The sequence below is a fragment of the Rissa tridactyla genome, chromosome 3 (genome assembly GCF_028500815.1).
Source record: "Rissa tridactyla isolate bRisTri1 chromosome 3, bRisTri1.patW.cur.20221130, whole genome shotgun sequence".
Lineage (NCBI taxonomy): Eukaryota > Metazoa > Chordata > Aves > Charadriiformes > Laridae > Rissa > Rissa tridactyla.
The window spans coordinates 43,687,108-43,706,702 of NC_071468.1; the positions used below are offsets into that span (position 1 = coordinate 43,687,108).

General features: G+C 35.0%; 1 protein-coding gene across 4 annotated transcripts in view; it reads right to left on the reverse strand.

Moving 5' to 3' along the window:
• Positions 1-19,595, reverse strand: part of RYR2 (ryanodine receptor 2) — a 427,534-nt gene that overhangs the window by 184,518 nt on the left and 223,421 nt on the right. For all 4 annotated transcript variants that reach the window (XM_054193733.1, XM_054193732.1, XM_054193731.1 and 1 more), the window contains exons 18-23: positions 13,376-13,494; positions 12,826-12,959; positions 9,975-10,216; positions 6,139-6,331; positions 4,247-4,463; positions 2,938-3,042 (exon numbers count right to left, since the gene is read on the reverse strand). In XM_054193733.1, the coding sequence (XP_054049708.1) occupies positions 2,938-3,042; positions 4,247-4,463; positions 6,139-6,331; positions 9,975-10,216; positions 12,826-12,959; positions 13,376-13,494 (1,010 nt within the window). The remainder of the gene's footprint in view (positions 1-2,937; positions 3,043-4,246; positions 4,464-6,138; positions 6,332-9,974; positions 10,217-12,825; positions 12,960-13,375; positions 13,495-19,595) is intronic.

The window sequence follows — 19,595 nt, forward strand, 5'->3', positions numbered from 1 at the left end:
AAATTATTTTAGCCAAAAAAAGAGCAAGGCACAAATTCTCAGTGAAGTGGTACCATTGAACTGTGTATTATCTGTTCTCAACATCTTGATCTGTTATTCATATGCAGAATCAAATTTGATGTTTAAAAAGGGTAAGGAAAATCAGTAGTATATAAACAGGCATGAAGTTTCTGACTTTCAGAAAAACAAGGTATCACACTTAAACTGATTGCTTGCCCTGCATATTGTATCAGATAAGACAGCTTTTCTTTGGCTATTTTAATGTAAATGTCTTAAAATGAAAAAGCTCTAGCATCATGGCAATAAATCCATATGCAGTATCTAAGATTACAGATAACTCATAATATTGGGACATAAACATAGTGTGTTAGAGCAGGGGAAACAAAAACAGTCATCTGCAAACCATAACCTTTTTATAAAGTTTTTATAACTTCAAGTCCTGAGTGTTAATTATACATGGGTACTCACAGAGTGAACATAAATATGGGTCACTGATAGCTGAAACTTATTCTTTATTTATCATCTTCTATTTTTGCCAGTTCTGTGTTTTTCTATAACAATAACTGTATGCTACTACTCAATCTAGTTTATTTAATCTCATGAAAAAAAAAAAATCTCACATTTCTCTATAAAATTTCCAAGTAACATATTTTTGCACATAATAATTACCAAATTGAACAGCAGTCATTTGTTTATGTTTTGGATTGAAAAATATTTACAATCTCCAGGGAAAATTTATCTTCACTTGATGGGATTAATGTTCTTTGGACAGGCAATACAAGCAATTCAACTGTCAAGGTACTTGATCAAAACCATTAGCAGCTAAAATGAGAAACATTTTTTAGCAGACAATGGAAATACTTATTTGCAGATTTCTTTCTAAAACCTATGGTAATCTGCATTAATAATGATTCAATAAAGTCTCCAATAAGAAGGACTACTTTAGATCTGCGTACAGCTAACTTAAATCTTGGATGTCAGATATTTTCCTCAGAATTCCAATGTTAATTTAATTTCCCCTAGTGACACTCTTTTCACTCTACAGCTACAATGTATAATACTTCTATTATATACTCCATTTATTTTGTAGGTTGCCTTCCCACACCCCTTTTTTTTCTGAGCATAGTATAAAAATCCACTGCCTTGCAAATACATTATATAAGTGGCAGAACTTGTGAAACCCACCAATTCTTAATTTTTGTGGCTAGTTTTAAATGTATAGCGAAGTTTGAATAGAAACAAAGATATGCAGATGCATTCGATGATTTCAAGTTGAACACCTAAATACCGCTAATATTCAGACTTATAATGAAGTCAGTTAACAAAAGTCCTTAATTTTGCTACATTAGCTTGTTTTTTTTACTTTGTTTCATGTATAAAATGCAGTGGTAATATCACACTCAATACAGACAGATCTGATGATGTAGGAGGGAGTATAAAATACAATTTAGAGCAGATTTTTTGAATAGTCTGGAGAGATATTTAAATCTACCAGTTCTCTGTCTTCTAGCCTTTATACTTTTTTGACTTGGTGAAAAAACACCACTTTTTCAGAAAAGCTAGCTACTATATATAATTCATCTTGCTCTGAATTAAAAAAAACAAATTAACTAAGCACTTATAATGTGCGCGTCTAAGCCAGCTAATTTTTGTTTCATGCCTTCCGTCAGTACTCAGTAAATGCAGTGCATCAATTCAGATAACCAGTATTGGCAACAGCAGCTTAAACTGATGAAATCATCTGTGAGAAACCAATACGAAAAAAGAGTCAATCGCCAGAAGGTGATCAGCACATACTTCACCACATTCCCAAAGTGAGCACATCCAGCCATAGAACACTAAAGTTTGAGAGAAAACTGAATAACTTAAAAGATTTAGCACCTGTTTTCATTCTGAAACATTTATTGCTGCTTAACTTGATACACACTATATATTGTTTAAATTAAAATAGTGTCAACTGTACAATTAGATTCTCGATGGTAAGTAATGGTACACTAAAAGTTCCTGCAGATTGTGTCACAGCTGGTATGATTATACCACAATTAAAATGTTTTGACACATTAATTTAACTAGTGTTTTGTGTTTGATTTGGTGAGGAAAGCAACAACAGAAAAAAAATCTAGAGATCTTCTTTGTTAATGAAGTCATTTTAAGTACTGCCTTAGGCTACAACAAATATAATACCTATGTGCAGTTACATTAAATCTGTAATCTGAGCTCTTCAGAAGACCAAAATCTTTTTATTAACAGAAATAGAATACATATACGTTTATGTATGTGCATACATAGTTTTACATTTACATCTAGTATCTACCGTGTGTTTCTATTAACTCTTCACAGCAATAGCTCTTCATAAACAACACCATTTGCAATCCAATTAACTAGCTTGTATACTTTTTTTATGATTTTTTTTTTTAATCTAATCAACAAAATAGACTGCATTTTGTATCAAAGCCAGAAGCCCCGTAGGAAAAAAAGTAGGAAAGCGATAAGAAAATAGCTATGTGGAGCACCTAATACAGACATGAGCCTGAAGAAATGGAGAGAAGGAAGGAGAAAAGAAGATTTAATGGAATTTCCTATAAGCGATATTATTTTTCATGAAAAATAAGTTTGGGACTTCTGAAAGAGTTATGTCAGCCAGTAGATGTGAAGAGAACCAAGAATAACTGCTTTAATTGGCTTACTCCACCAGACAACTAAACTTTTTACCCCAGGAACAAACAGAAGGTGAAAACCCACTAAGTGCTTTCTGTGCTGACAGTTAGGCTGGCTGAAAATTTCAGCACCAAACAGCTTTAATAACATAATTTTGATGGAAAGGGTCTAAAACCTTACTGATTTTGTAAGGATGGAAAAAAATGCAGTCCCATTAGCGCATTGAAACCAACGTGCTGAACAATACTATGTAATTAACAGAAACAGGAAGGTACATACTGGTCCATACTGCCAGCCAAGTTCAATCTTATTCATAACCCAAAGTTCATGGATGTTCTCTGCTAATTTTTCTCTAATCCTTTCCAGGTGGGGAGGCAAAACAATCTAAAGAGAGAACAGACAAAGAGGCTGTTACAAAATAAATTGGTTGACAGACACTTTGTACAAAGCATATCTCTCAACTAAACCTACATTATCATTCAGTTCTTACTGACTGAAGTGAACAACAATTCTTCAATCAACAGAAATACTTTAACATATGCACTTACAAGTTCCGGAGTTTGACCAGCAAGGGAAAACAGTTTTAAATGCAACACCTCTAAACAGCATGGAAAACGTTCCTGGCAGCTGGCCAGAAACTACTCAAACCAATACTGTTTCTCAGCTTAAAAAAAATGCTAAAAATCTCAACAACTAAGGTAATGTTGTGAAAAACACTTCAGACAAATATAAACATTTGAGAGTTGAACCCCATAAAAAAAAAAAATTAGATGACGACGACAAGTGACAAGTAAAATCAGGACAGCACATCACTCTGCCTCCAAAATATGAAATCAAGTCTGTTTTACTTCAAAAACCAGAGACCTCAAATATACAGTGCTATGAATCATAACGTTACCCTAATTATTAGTGTTACAGAACAATAACTACATGACACATGTAGAATGCTGTATTTAACGCATAATGGCAGCAAACTAGCATGTTTGCTCTTTTTCACATGGTTTTCTTTTTTTCGGGAATGAGTTCCTAAATATGGTAAAATCTGAGCACATAGTGTACAAAAAATTGTATCGTCTCAAACTCTGGTCAAGTGTATAATAAACTCGTATCTGTTTATTTGTTATCTCTCTTTGTTATCTTTGTGCTCTGAGATCTTTGTTATCAAAGAATTACTGCAATTTCAATGCAAGCCATTTACTGCCCACAGTGAGTCAAATGCCACTCTTAGTAACCTGCAAGTCCAGTAAAGAAATAGATCTGAAGCTGGTCCAAAAGTCTTATCATAAGGCAAAGTCTTCAGTGTCTATTAACAGAAAAAGAAGTTCAAATATTCTTTTTTTTGCCTGCTCTAATATTAAGGGTAAAACATTCTTTATTATACTGGCTGTAAACTGAAATATATGAAATTTCTAGTGAGCACTAAAAGGATTTTACACACCATTTTTTCAACTTCTCATAATGGAACGTACCAACCAAATCCCAAGAAAAAACAAATTTGAGACAAGCTGCAAATTCAATCAAATGTGAAATAACACAGGCCTATAATATGTGTGTTAAAAGTGAAAATGCAATCTTTCAGTCTCCATACCTGGCTAGTATCTACAGGAACTGGAGTGAAAGCTGCTTGTGACAGAGAGACAGTGGGACCCAGCAGGTCTCTTGTATAGCTACGATCCTGCTTGTACTCTCGGCTATGCTCCACTTTCAGCTTCTCTTTTGGTAGGACAGCCTCAAAGCAAGGGGCATATCCAGGTGGAGGAAGGAACTTGAACTCTCCATGGCGACCTCCAAGCAAGAAACGTACCCTGTAAACATCAAAGTTAATTTAGACGACTGAGACACCTCTGGTGTCAAACTTAATCAGTTTGTAATCCTAACAACTATTGAATGTTATTTTTTAAAATGCAATGTTGCACCTTATTTGCATTGTTTACAGTTCTACTTTCTCTAACTAGTGCTGGAGTTTATGAAGTAGGAGGTGCAAAAAACATGGGGAAAAGTAAACAATTCTTTCTTTTAGTTAATTTCCACTTCCATAAAGGTATTCTAAATCGTAAGACCAGAACAGAAGACAGAGAGAGAATAATCAGTTTGCTTAGCACACCTGTGAAGTAAGCAGCAGTGTTTCGAGTCTCAGAAGGCAGACATTATAACCCAGAGTAATCAGTCACCCACATCTGAACTCTTTCCATTGAGGAGTTCTCCATTATCTCTCATTTGAGAAATGAGCCTGAAAACTCCATGGAATATGGCTCTTTCTTTTCGCTTACAAAACACTAAATCCTCAGGACACAATATAAGAAACTCCCATATTTTCTTCCCTAAAACACGTATTTGTCATGTTAGTAGAATCCTAGAGGAAAGCATTCTCTTATTCATTACAAAATGATGAATTTGTCACGGTGGGTTTTTTTTACAGAAAAACTCAGTGAATGAGGTGATTGTGAAGTGGCAGTGACATAATACTGAAAAATCTTCCCAGAACACTGGCATCCTGAAGGAATCAAAAATACCCAAAAAACCTAGCCGTACAACAGAATCAATTTGTCTCTTTTCTATTCACTAAGACTTTTGTCACTCTCCAAAAAACACACTCAACACAAGAATAATATCTGTCCAAAATTTCTCTCATGACTGAGATAAAGCATGGAAGTTTATAGTTTTGCACTTCATAGCATGCGTGTCTATAGTTTTACCACATTCTATCTACTGTATTATCCAAGGCAAAGTCTAAAGAAGTGCATTTTGCATCTGGAATGAGAGGTTGGTATGCCCACAGTGTGATAGCTCTTAGCTGCTGTAGAATTCACCTCAGTCTTTGAACAATCCTTCACAGAGCATTCACCTATCTCCAAAAGAAATCAGCTTTCACCCTTTACCTTTGCCAGTCCTGCTAAAGTTGGTCCCCCCACTAGAACATCACACATTCTTTCTTAATATTATAGTCTCGAAGTATTTAATAAATGGAAGTAGAAGACTGGAACTTGTGACTTGAAATTTTATAGAAAAACAGACTACAGATTGACTGAATTCATATTAACTCGTGCTGCTGAAAAGAAAGCGTACCACCACCATCACTTAAGGTAAGTGCAGATAACGCATCTTCAATAATAGTTGCTACCTCATAACAAGTGAGTTAGGGCAAATATATTTTTAATATCAAAGACTGATGGTTTTCTTCCCATATAGGTAAAATGCTGTCCTGGAGCAAATACGTAGCAATGTGTCAGCTAAGAAATGATAAAGAAGTTGTTTCTAAGGTCTATCTGCAAACCACCTGGATATACTGGTGTGCTGAAAAACAACAGATGCACTCTCTCTTCAGGACTCCTTTGTAGCTCTCAGTATCCAAGAAATGGAACTATGCCAAAGAAGCAGATGTCAAGAAAGGGAAAGGAGAGCAAAGACAGCCAGGGAAATATTCAGCATCTTAACATATACAGAAAAACAAAACAAAACAAAACTATACAGTATGCTAACTTTATTCCTGCAGAGAAGCTGACAACTGGGAAGAAGAGGCCATCGATGTTGAAATTCTCAAACATTCCTTGAACTGGCTGACCATTTATCCGGAAAGAGATGCTGGGGGCACTCAGGTCCAAACAGCAGCTAATAACATCATCAGTTCTTAAAAGATGTTGGTTGGGAGAATTTACTGTTCGTGCTACACAACCTATGGAAGTAAAGGAGACACATTTAGCACAACTCCTGAAAATCATATAGGTTTTCACAGCAGCCTAGAAAAAGAAAGAAAACATAGCAATAGAGCACAAACACATTAATACACAAATACCTAACCTATAAAATACAAGACGTGATTTTAATCTTGCAATTTAGTGAATGGAAGCATACAATTGTGTTTACAAAGCTATTTTAATCATAAGCAATACAATCAAATTACATTTAATGTAAGTGAAAATAATTACTGATACCCATATAAAGAGTCAAAATCAAGAAAACTAAATTTTATTCCTTACAGTAGTAGAAGTTCAAACTGAATAACAGCTATTAGTATCTAATATAAAACCTAGTATACTTTACCAAAGAATGCTTCATTATTCAAGATAAGGACAAGTATCGTACTTTATTTAGGAAAATTCAGGTACTTCCTGTTATTAAAGGCCACATCATGGTACCCTCACAAACTTGTATAAGATGATACTACTTAGTTTCATAATTAAACTGCAAAATAGCATTTTTCTGGCATATACAAAGACAGCAGCAATTTTGAGTTACCTATATTCAGTAATAAATGTATTTTTCTTTAGTAAGTTTTGTATGAATTCTAAAGGATCATTCTCTCTGGCATCAAATTACATTTACACAAGCACACCTGCTTCCCAAGAGAAGTAAACTAATACAGAAATAAGAAATGAGCATTTCTGAAATTTACTGCCATCTACAACAGAAAATTTATGTAAAAGCATGAAAGTTGTATGAAAGCATCTCTAGACATGTTTTCCAAAAATAACATATGTAATGCCTGCAAGAGACAAGCCATAATGTATATTAAGAACAGAGCACTAACTTTTTAACTCTGCTGTCCACTTCTGTAACATGAAGGACTTAACTAAAAGCACTATATTTGCAAGATGATGATGAAGATGGCATATAGTTTTTAACAGCAGAAAAAATAATAAATGGAAAATCTCATTAATTCTTCTCCAGATAAATTATCATACACACACAGTCCCCTCAAGGAAAAATAAAAAAACCTAATACTTCTGATACTCTACGTAGGGAAAATGACTTCCTGATACTGCAGACTGTAGGACAGATGCTCTTATGTAAACTGCCCCTTTTGATAGGGCAGTCAAGAGTATAGTTAGGGAAAAAGAAGTTTTCAGATGCTTTTGCTGCTTCCCTACAGCCTTTCAAGACAGGATGGCTTTAGCTCGGTTGCTGTAAGAATAGTCAGTTCCATCAGCAAAGACAGAATGAAATGGAGCAATCCTAAGGGCCCTGCGCAAATCAAAAAATCTACAGAAAACGCTGCTGAGAAAGAGAGTAGCAGTCACAACATAGGAATGGCATCCAAGGAAACTACCTTCTACCAGCTCTACATCCCCAAACTCACAGAGCACAGCAGAGAATAGCAGAGAAAAACATCACAACAGCTGAGAGTTAGTTTCAAATAAATCACAGAAAGGGACAAGTCTTTAATGTCAGGGATAACTAAACTTTGAAAGAGCTATCAATGAAGACTGGATACTTCATCTCCTTAGGACACACTACTTGAGACTAGATGTCTTTTTAGATGTTAAAAATCAGCCAAATATAGGTTATTGGGATCAATGCAGGGCTGCCTGTTAACAGAAATATGTACTGTACATGTAATACAGTAGTCAGACCAAGTGATCGAAGTGTGTTTTGCGGCCTTATGCTTTAAAAATCTATGAGTTCCACTTCTCCATATTAGAGAAGTAATTGCAGTACTGAAGAAAGAAATGTAAATTAAATGTGATTCTGGTAAAGGCTTGATCCAGAACAGAAACCCAGAGGTAGAAATTATTGTTGGTATTCATTAATGCAGTAGATGTTTCATGCTCAGAAGGTTATTTTTAAAATGTCATTGCAGAGACTTACCAAAATGCAGCCTGGGATTGTGGAAGAAAAGAAAGGCCATGATTTTCAACATTTAACTACATAAAGTTCTTGCAAGTTTGACAGGTATGCAACACCCGAGAACGTCAATGAAGAGAGAAATCTTTTCAAATCTACCAGCCACATCCACAACAGAGATTAATATACAAAAATTGCATACGTAAAGGTGGTCTAACTTTTTTGACTGGGCTGGATTATTGACTTGAGAACCACAAACAATTGTTCATTTATTCTTTTGTCACGTTTCTGATTAAAAAGTTTCCAATGGTTAGGAAAACCATTTTGATTTTCAGTAATGTTTTGTTTCCTCCCTAAAAGGAACCCTAACTACAAAAGTTATTTCAGTTGGCTCATTATTTTCTGGTTATTCTGTAATAATACTTAATCTGACAAATTCAGTTATGACACAGCTTTAGTAACACCATTAATTATGCATCATTGTTCCAAAGTAATTCTCACTTTGCCTCACAGGAGAGGCAAAGAGGCAGCTACTCTCCATAGATGCCACTCTAGTCACTATGTTATTACTTAATCATACAATCCATTGCTATTTTGATTGGAAAAGTCTTTTGAAATGTAAAACTGCATTCTTTTCCAAGTATCAAGCCACAGTGCCTCAAAACTTCAAAGAACTTGAATGATACATACAGCTGACTCACTCAAATGTCTCTCTTGTCTGCTTAGGAGCTGAAGAAAACTTGCTCATATCTTCATAGTGACAAGAACTGCTAGTCCAATAACCCAGTTTCCAGTCAGTTCTACAGTTCATCACTGCCCAATAATCTCTCAAAACCAAAGGAAAAAATTTTTCCTCAAGGTGAAACCACAGTAGAAACTTTTTTCAAGAACTTTAGGACTGTCCATACGTTGGACTACCCATTCTAAATATCTGGGATTTTTTTCACAAAAGTTAAAGTATGTGAAAAAGATTAAGAAAAAGAGAACAAGCTTTCTTTTTTATTATTCTGATTTTGCTGAACTAACCCAGTTTGAAGAGAGAATAAGATATTTGCAGAATCAACGGTAAATAATCAGTTCAGCTTTCTTTAACACTAGAATTGCACAGAGAAATTGCTATTAACAAATAGAAGCAAGCTGGGCCAATAACATTTTAAAGATGAATACCTGACCAAACACACCATATGCAAGCTAGGAATATGATTCTGCAAGTCTCGCAATAAACAGTTAGTCTTAATGTATGTAAATAAAACATCACTACAGAAAAATATCTGGTTTTGAAATGTATGTCAAAATTTTTTCACCTCTGAAGTCCTTCTAAACTTCTAAACTAAACCATCCATATTAAGAATCTGTTAAAAAAAACAGACAAGAAAAGAGTCCTGTGAATTAAATCTCTCAGGCTGTTCTTACACTATTGACACAGGAATTACAAATCCAGACAACTGCTTGTCAGATTTCATTTTTTGCATTTTTGAATTTTTAAATAAAATCTTTATAGTTACTATGATAAAAAACTTCAAAAATAATTCCCAGGCTGAAACATAAACTATTATCCTATCTGCACTACTTTGTATAAAAAAATTTTTTTCAATATGCAACGTCAACTTAAAACATGTTCTGATATAGGGTGCTGTTTCTTTGTATTCCTAGTGTCAACAGAAACACCTGATTCACTTTGCTGCTACTGAAAACATATTCACTGGAATTGCAAGCAACGTTTAGTATTTAAAAAAATTAAAAAAGGAGAATACCTGACCACAGATGCAGACCATCAAAGCCATAGGAATACAAGTCATCACCAACACCATTTCCTCCCCATTCCGCTCCTCCCCCTGGATATGGTGAGTAGCCCTCTGTTGAAGCCCAGCCCACTCGTAGATGAGTTGATTCTGCAGTCACAAAAGGCTCTAGATGGTCCACCATAAGTTCATAGTACCATTTTCTGTACTGGGCAGAGCCTTCACTAATCCCCAGGAAGATGTTGGGTCGCATGCTTAAACAGAAAGAATAAAAGTACTAATTAAGAACTTATCTCAAGAACAAGATGAACTACCGCAGACTTTTCATTAAACTCAAATTTCATGCTTGTTTTGTGTGATTAAAACAATAGAAGTAATTGTATTTATTCTGGTGAAAAATGCTCTATACATTTAAAGTAAAAAAGTGTTTCTTTCAGTAACTGAAACAGTATCCTCACTCAGATAGCAATAATAATATTGTATGCTTTTGGACATTTTGAACATTTAATAGATGTTAAATCCTACAAAAAAAATGACAGCTATTCACCAGTTACCAATAGAAGTGTAGAATGCACACAGTGCAGGTTTAATTTACATAGCAAACTCCATTCTGTAACACTGATTAGCCATTCAAGAGAATAAAATTTACAAAGGTACAAAAGTAAAGTATCGATCTATTTCAAAATTCTCTTGTACCTAAAAGAGCTACTACAAAACTACTAAGTTGTGTATAACTTAGTAATTTGCAGTGGTTGTACCAATCCTTTATACCAATTTGATGCTCCATCCTGCTGATGATTTCAAAGTACTTCACAAGCATACTTGAAAGGCAAAACCATTACTGTGCTTATTCAGTATCTACTTAAATAGCGATATGTAGTCATACATCTAAAGGTCATGAGGGGGAAAAAGGAAAGAAAATTATGCTTTTCTAATATGATTTTTGTGATAATACTGAATCTAGACTCTCATCCCAAAAAATCTGTCTCCAGACAATCATTACTTGGAGTCTTGGATTGAGAAAGTCATCCAATCTTGAATTAAAGCCGTAGAGTACTGAAGTACCCAAAATCAATGCTGGGTATATTTCCTCTATGGTTGGTTACCTATATTGTGAGAAATCTTTTACACTTTTAGGCTGAATGTATCTAGCTTTTGCATCCCTCCATCGGATTGGGTTATAACGTCTATAAATATTTTCTTTCTACATACAAACTGCATAATTAACATAGATGTAAGCTCTAAGCCAGTCCCAGCACACAGTACGTCCTCTGGTGTAGGGAATGCACAGGGAGGAAGAATGGTTGATATGGGCTGTTAAACACAAGTCAGTGTAAAAGCAGACTTTACTGATCTGATTGCTTATTAAATAACTTGCTTTACCACTAACACACTTTCCTTCTAGAAGTATATGGGGTGTCTTTTGCCAAAAGTTTAAGTATAGATACTCTTCACTTTGCTACAAGTCAAACATTTAATCTCCTTAAAAATACAAACAAAACCTTTTTGACAAAAGCTATCTTCCAGAAAAGTCAAATAATTTGTAAGTTATTGGTAAGATCACCAATTGAACCCTTTCTGCCTGAACACAGTATCAGCATTGTTATGCCTTTGTCCAGACTCCACAATGTAATTAACCTAATCATCCAACTTACTCTTTTTAAATAGAGGTTTGTGAATAGAATTTCTTAGTCCCCGGAAAAGTATGTTAAACAGCAATATATTAGAAAGTTCCTTTGCCAATTATTTTTAGTGCAAGGTCTTATCTCACTAGGTGTTTTCAATATTTCATTGGTCTTTCTTACTTCTGAAAAAATAATCTTTTTTTCCTTATAACTGCAAGAATACGAGTAATCTCATTCACAACATTTTAAGGCAAAGCAAAAATATCTTTTTCTACAGCTATATTTAGGAAAGATAACTCTACCTTCCCTGTACAAGACCCAAAATCAGCTCAGGAGCTCAATCAGTACCCATACACTCAAAATTTCTTCTCATGCATATTTAACAGAAGTTTTCATTAGTGATTTTAACTTATCAGTTGTTTAAATTTATTGCTGACACGGAATGATTCCCACTACACCATCTTTCCATGTGTTATATATGCTGATGTGTTATTAGATGTGTTGGGGGAAGACAAGTCACACGTGGTTATGAAAAATGAGTGAATGTATGAGCTATAAAATTGTCAAATTCATTTTACCTTTAGACTTGAATGTATTTTTGCTAAAAAAGGCCTCCTTATAATAGAGGTTTTCTTTTTTTATGTTTTTCAGCATCTAATACATTGTATGAACTGTGAAGTACTATTTCTATGTTTTGACTTTCTTTCTCACTTAACAATAGAGACTTTCTAAAATAGACATAAGTTTGAGACAGAGGAAGATATGAATCATCACTTAAAGCCAGATTCTTCTGCCTCAGCAAAAATTTAAACTCTGGATAAACATTTACTTTGTAGATATTACTTTGCAAATTTAAGATGTTACTACCTTCATCTTGCTATTAATGCCTGCTGGAAGGCAGCTTCTACAACTCTGTCAGTGGAAGGAAGGGTGAGGGCTTTCCCTCAGACTGGCTGAAAATACTTTGAAAGCACAGCTAGATCTAGACAGGACTCTTTAGAAGACACTCTACAGTTTCACAGACTTACAACATCTTAAAGCAGATTTAGCTTGCAGCAGCTCTCTCTGACCCATGTTTTGATTCTAATCAATATTGCAAAGAGTATTTAAAATCTTAGTAAGAATAAAATATCTTAACCAAAGTTTTGGAAGTAAAACAGATTTTCTGTAGTGACTATTGCTTTTAACCACAAGTTTGATTCTGCTTTGTTCATAGATATAGACTTTTTTCTTTTTACCTGCTCACATGGTTGACGAGGCGTGTCTGTAAGAGCAGATCTCTTCCTGGCAGGAGATTATCACAGATTAGATGTTGATTAGACCGCACAGCTACTCCATGACAAACACAGAGAGAACACAAAACATCCAAAACCTGAAAAAAAATAGATTCTTTTCATCTTAAATATTTTTTTCATACTAAAGAATTTTAAATCACCGTGTGTTCCTTCAGGCACTATAATGCTATATACCTTGTTACTGGAAGACATGTAAGGGTACGTAATTCATCCAACATAGCAGTTTTGTTTTACAAAAATTCTGAAATTCTCCTAACAATATTAAGATATATCCTTCCTGCTCCCCTTGAGATTTAGTGTGCATCAATGTTTTCATCAAAAAGAAGGTAATGGCCTCTTTTGCTTTTTCAAACTGCTCACACGCCTCTTAGGAAAAGTTTCATTCCTAATTATGAATACAGTATTAAAGTACTTGAAATGTAAATTCTGCACAGAAAAACATGCTTGCTTTTTTCACAAATGTTCACCTAAATATACTCATCTCTTTGCCTACCTTATGGTTTCTTCCATGTTTGTCCAAAAGACAGATGATTGATTTAATATGTCCTTCCTTAATAATGTTTAGAGCTTCTGGACTTTCCACCAACACACAGTGTAAAACCTCTAGAATTCCTGGGGAAAAAAAGAAAAATTATTTATTCAAAGCGCACATAAAATCGTAACTGCACATAATACTTCCTAATATAGTACTCGGCAACATGGAATAGTTTCAAACATCATTGTATATGCTCTCCATATTTACAGTTTTCTGTTTCTTCCTTAGAAAAACCATACGAACCACTAATAGAATCATATACCTCTGAATTAGAGAGCACTGGTAAATTCCCAGTCTACCAACCCACTGTGTATAATTTTCTTTGTGTACGTAACAGCTATACTGGGAGCCACATTTGCTCTTAAAAGAGCAAACAAATAGAAACTAGCATGAAATTAAGCCATGCAAGGAAGTAAGAACCACTAAATCTCCAGTGCCCCCTCAATTAAACGCGATTCCAATCCAAATAAAGCAGAAGTCATTGGCATAAAACTTAAAACTGTTCCCTGCAATGGGGCAGTAAAACAGGCTCCCATGTGTACTGTATCAAGTCACCACTTGTTTTGGGATCTTCCACATTTGGCAAAGACAAATACTATGCATGTAGTTCATCACTATCAATTGCTACTGTTGTTGCCACAATGACAAAAATCAGAGCACTGAGGGAAAGCTGAGAAACAACCTTAAACCTAGAGATACGCAATTCCTATTTGCACTGTACATCTCCCATAATTCTGTGTTCATCCCTGTATTCAAAGCCACAGCTCCACTCAGCTTAACCCTTACAATGCAAGATCCATAGAATGAGTCTTCTGCTCTTTGCCACACTCTCTTTTACTGAAAGAAAAAAGTAGCAATGTAAACTTCCCTTGCTGTGGGGAAAAAAAATTCATCAGACAAAAACATTGTCCCAGTAAGAGTACTCTGGACTTTCTTTGATCCTAGCGAGGAAGGGATCATCAGCTGCTACAGTTGAGTAAGACTAGAGTCAGCCAAGGAAAAAAAACGTCCCAAACAGCTACTAACTGAACACACATTTTTATCTCAGTGCCAAGGAGGCACAGTGTGATGACACAGAAATATTAGATTTGAAGTAGTCTTTATGCTGATCAGGTTTCTCCGTCTCACCTTAACATTTCAGATCGGATCTAAAGCTTACGGAGGGGAGTAAGTGCTTTTCTGTTACATTTCCACTGTTTTTGAATAAACCACTGAAAAAATGTGTTTCATAAAAAAAAATGACAGCTAATGTTTAAGAATTTAAAGACTGTGGTTCATCCACAGAACTGTCCTCAGTATGCCTCTAAGGTTTTCTGAATTTGTAAACAATAAAAGCAAGTTTTTCAATTTGTAAATGATAAAAAAAAAAATAGAAATGCAAATTTAAGGAAAAAGAATATGTATTTTGATCTATCAGAGGAAATTTTTCCACACACAAATCCCTTTTGGGTTGTTGTGGTTCGTTTTTTTTTTTAAATCATTCCGGACTAATAATAGAATATAGTTTGGAATGTTGTAACAAACTGATCGTAAATCCTCTCAAAACCACCCAGAAATTAAAAATTAAAAGTTAATTGAGCAAGCATTTTAGAGACAAGCAAGCAAAGATTAAAAGAGAAGCTGAAAACCAGAAACTCTGAAGAGAATTTAAACTAGTGAGTATAAAAAAATTGTTGGAACAAATATATCTGTTTCTGCTAAGTATCAAATGCATGCATTTCATTATTCACTGCATAAGCAATGACATTAGTAATAACTAGGAAAAAAAATTACAGACTGGTATAAAACCCATTATTTATGGGTAGTATAAATGGCCAGGAGTTCCAAGTCTAATCTATTGTCTTTTATCGGATCAGCAGAAAATCTCACTAGGAGAATTTCCCAAGGATCTTATTGAGGAAAGGAATACTAGACACCTTTAACAACTTATTACAGAAATAACCTACCCATGCAAAGATATGCATTCATAGACTTAGGACTTGTTCCACTTTATGCACCAAATACTAAATTACCTTCAGCTCATAAATTATATTTTTTTTCCTGTTAATTTCAGACCAACTTGTATTACCCTTACTTGCATTTGGATGAAGGTACAGCTCTATTAACAACAAAAATAAAAAGACCAACACAACAAAAGAAACTGTAGACCTCCTCGTGAAGAAAAACCAACAAAAAATTATCTTCTAAAGAACAGAAATTGCGCTGTGCCTAATTCTTAACAGGGATAAAAGCATATAAAGAATGTTACGAACAGTCATATGTCAACAAAGATCTTTAAATTTATTTCTTTAAACTTAGATTTCAGATTCCCATCCTTGTTAAGACCAAGTTACTCTGCCAGAAGAGTACTTGCTCTTTGAAAAGTAGCTTCATTTTTTATTTCACAAGAAACTCTGAATTAAAATGAGGATTGGAATTCCCAGTGACTTCAGTGAAGGCTGCCGTCATCTGACTTCATTCAGATCTCTCATTTTAATGTCAGACAATCTACAGCACAATCACCTTTTATCCCAACACTATATAATGTTTTTATCTAGGGATCTGGAGGAAGATACACTGTCATCACTAATAAAGCCTACAGATTACTCAAGACCGAAATGTAGCCAAGGTGGGAGACAACAGATACAGTGACAATTTGATTTATCTGGTAAACAAGTTTCAAACAAAGTGTGTCTGTTTGAAGACAGTCTCGTATATATGAAGACAGAAAATGCAGGTGATCCTGTACAGATATTGTAGACAATTTTCCTGTTCTGTGCAGTGTCTCCAAAAAAAGTCACAACCACAATATAATGAGCTACACATGAACTCCCAAACTAATTCTGTAGCCCTGAAGCCTCTATAAGCAGAGAGTCTCAACTAGAAATATGAGAACGCATTAAACCTGAATTTGGAGGTGGTATGATCTGGGCTGCAATACATGTACACTTCCAATATTGACAATAATAATATTGATAAAAAGGATAAAACCCTAAAGGAGTAGATGCCCTGCAGCAACACAGCAGGAGCACACTTCACCCAGCCTGCCAACTAAACAGCCAGGGGACACTTGAACATGGTACAAGTACCTAGGGAGGTAAGAAAAGGGTTACAAAAGAATCCTCAGGCTAAAGGGGTAGTCTGTAACAAGATCAACAGCTTTATTGTGTGCCACAGTGATCTGGCAATGCAGGAAAATCACTACATTAAAACTTGGTAATTTAAAGTTTGTCATCTCTCATTGTAGCACTGAAACATGCTTTTAACAATATAAACAGTAATCCAATATGAAATAATACCACACAATGTAAGTAAGGTAATCGTAACATTGGAATTTTCAAATTTGTGTAGGTAGGCTGGTAAATAGGTTGTCTTAAAGTAGTACACAGGGTTCATTTTCTAGCCTTAACCTTTTCAAGAACAGAAGTAAAAATACTTTGAAGACGTAAACATTCAATAATAAATGAAATGTTATCAATTAGACCCAGCTGCCACAGCAACTTCTTCAAGTACTGCAGTATCTGAATGCTAATTATCAAACACATTTTGTTCTAAGGGCAAATTCCCTCTTTTCAGAAAAATCTCTTATGAAGGCACAATGTCTGTTTGGACTAATCCACATTTAGATTGTCTACATTAAAGACAACTGGACCTATTCCAATTTCATTGGAGATGCTCACGGCAGTAAAGTAGGAAGTGTTCAAATTTAATACAAATATCACAACAGTATGATATTCAGAGTTTATCACAAAGATGAGTGAAAATTCTTTCTTAATGACTAACAGAGGAAAGGAAGCATATATTTTAAGGACAACATGTTGACTCCTCTTAATGTCATACTGTAGAATACTAGAATAAAATGCATGCCCTTCCACAAAAAAAAAAAAAACAAAAAAAAAAAAACCAACAAACAAACCCAAAACCACCTCAAAACCAGATATTATCTGGTTCAAGAAATCTTCACTTGGAGGATAACAGATTATTAACTTGCCCTGCTCTATTTTTATTACCTATGTTTTAATGCCTTCAAAATTTTAGGAAGACTAGTTAATCCCATCTAGAATATATTTCAGAGTGAAAGACTAATCTAATCTTAATTTATACATTGAAGAGACCGCTGAAGCATTTGCACTGCATTATTCACTCAGCTCCTGTAATATCTTGCTTCTAACATGGTCTACTCTCAGACACATTTATGCTTGGACAAATCTTCATTTTCTTTCTTTTGCTTCAGTGAAGATCAGGAACTGAATCAATTTCTAATCTAACTTGTATAATCAACTCACAATTGCTATTTATATATTTAATGCCTCTATTCTGTTTTCATAACATTTTTAGTTCAAGGATAAAAAAGTGAAAATAGAAATTTTATTCATAATAGTTTACAGCATCAAATCTTTATCGCAACACATTGCAGAAAACACCTGCAGAAGATGTAGCTAACAACTTCAGTGTTGAAGGTGAACTTAATTTTGGTGTGATTGACAGAGCATAAGTGTTTCTTCTTCAGAAACACTCTACCTTACAAAATTAATTAATCATTTTAGACGAATATATGAAGCCAGTTATTCTTATTTAAATGGTGTAGCATAATCCAGGTTTTCTCCCTATTGTAGGTCTACCACTGTAAATTAAAACACCCCAATCGAGCCATATAAATCTTAAAATCTGGCAAGTAAGTATCCCACATAAAATCACAGCTAAATAAAATAAAAGCTAAACCTACTGTGCTTCTTGAGATAACTAAAACACAGCATAATTAGCATCTTGTATAACTGACTCCCTCAAAACCAGAAAAAGTCCTAATTAGAAAATCAGTTTTGGAGGCAACATGGAAGTTACGTTACCAGAACATATGGGGAAGGAGTTCAAGTGGCCTAGTTCCTAGAAGAAAACTCAGGACAAAAGAGCATTGCAAATATTAGTATCTTCAGAATTTTTGCAGCGTGTCACAAGGTCCATTATGCAGTATGACTACAATGTCAGATTACTTTGCAGTTTACAGAATTCATCTCATACCTTACTGTAATATCATAAACATAAACATTTAGGTTCTAATTTTCAAACCTTATTTTTACTTTGAGGTTAATTTTGTAAAATACATACATAGAAACCATGTAACACAGCATTTTTAGAATTGTTGTAACAAATCTCAAACTGGATCTCCAAAAGTTGAGCTCAAAGTTTTGAATTCTTTCTGAGAACCCTAGCACTAAGAGCTTCAGATGTGAAATTAGGTCCACCGTGAACAAATGGGGAAATACATTGAAATTAAGAAGGTTGCAGTCAAATCCCATGCAACTGCATAATTGTGAGTACGTTCTCCTTAGATGAGTGCCCTCACACAAAAGGTGCACTGTAGTGGAGGAAAGATCTGGTCTGTGATTCTTCTGTTAATTCTCTGTTTAAATTCTCTGTTACTCAAATGTTCATGAAAGCAAGATGATCATGGCATGTGCAGAGCATGTTTCCCTAACAATAACGTAAACCAACATGAACGTTCAGCTATGACATCTATTTGGTTAGGATCCCAACAGCTAATATACTAGCTACAGTGAGAGGATGATCAGAAAATCTCTAACTAGACACCAGTACTATAAGCTGCTAACTGTCTGTAACCCCAGCTGTGAACCAAATTAGTGACACAGATTTAGCCTTGTATGCCTTCATGTCTTGAGCAGCTCAAGGATTCAGAGCATAAACATACCACAGCTGAAACAGATTAGGTGCAGGCCAGGATTAAGAAGAAACAGCATACTAAAACAGGTCCCCCACCCTAAAGCCATAGTTCTGCAGCAAAACATGAAACAAAATGCTGCAAAAGTACTATGAAACATTGCTAACTAGAGGGGCTTACACAGGCAAATGCCTCAAAGCCTCTAGACCAGCCTCCACCCAAAGAGAATAACTAACTTCTAAACTCTGCTTGCCCCAAGAGTTGACAAAGCAAAAAACTTACAAAAGGACAAGCATCTATGTATAACAGCTCCTTGCAACTGCAAACCTTGCCAATCAGCTAGTGAATGCCATGGCAGTTCACCCTTGGCTCTGAGAGGGAGTGTTGTGGTTTAACCCCAGCTGGCAACGAGGACCATGCAGCCGCTTGCTCACTCTCTCCCCCACCTCAGTGGGATGGCGGAGAGAATCAGAAGACTAAAAGTGAGAAAACTCACGGGCTGAGATGAAGAGTTTAATAAGT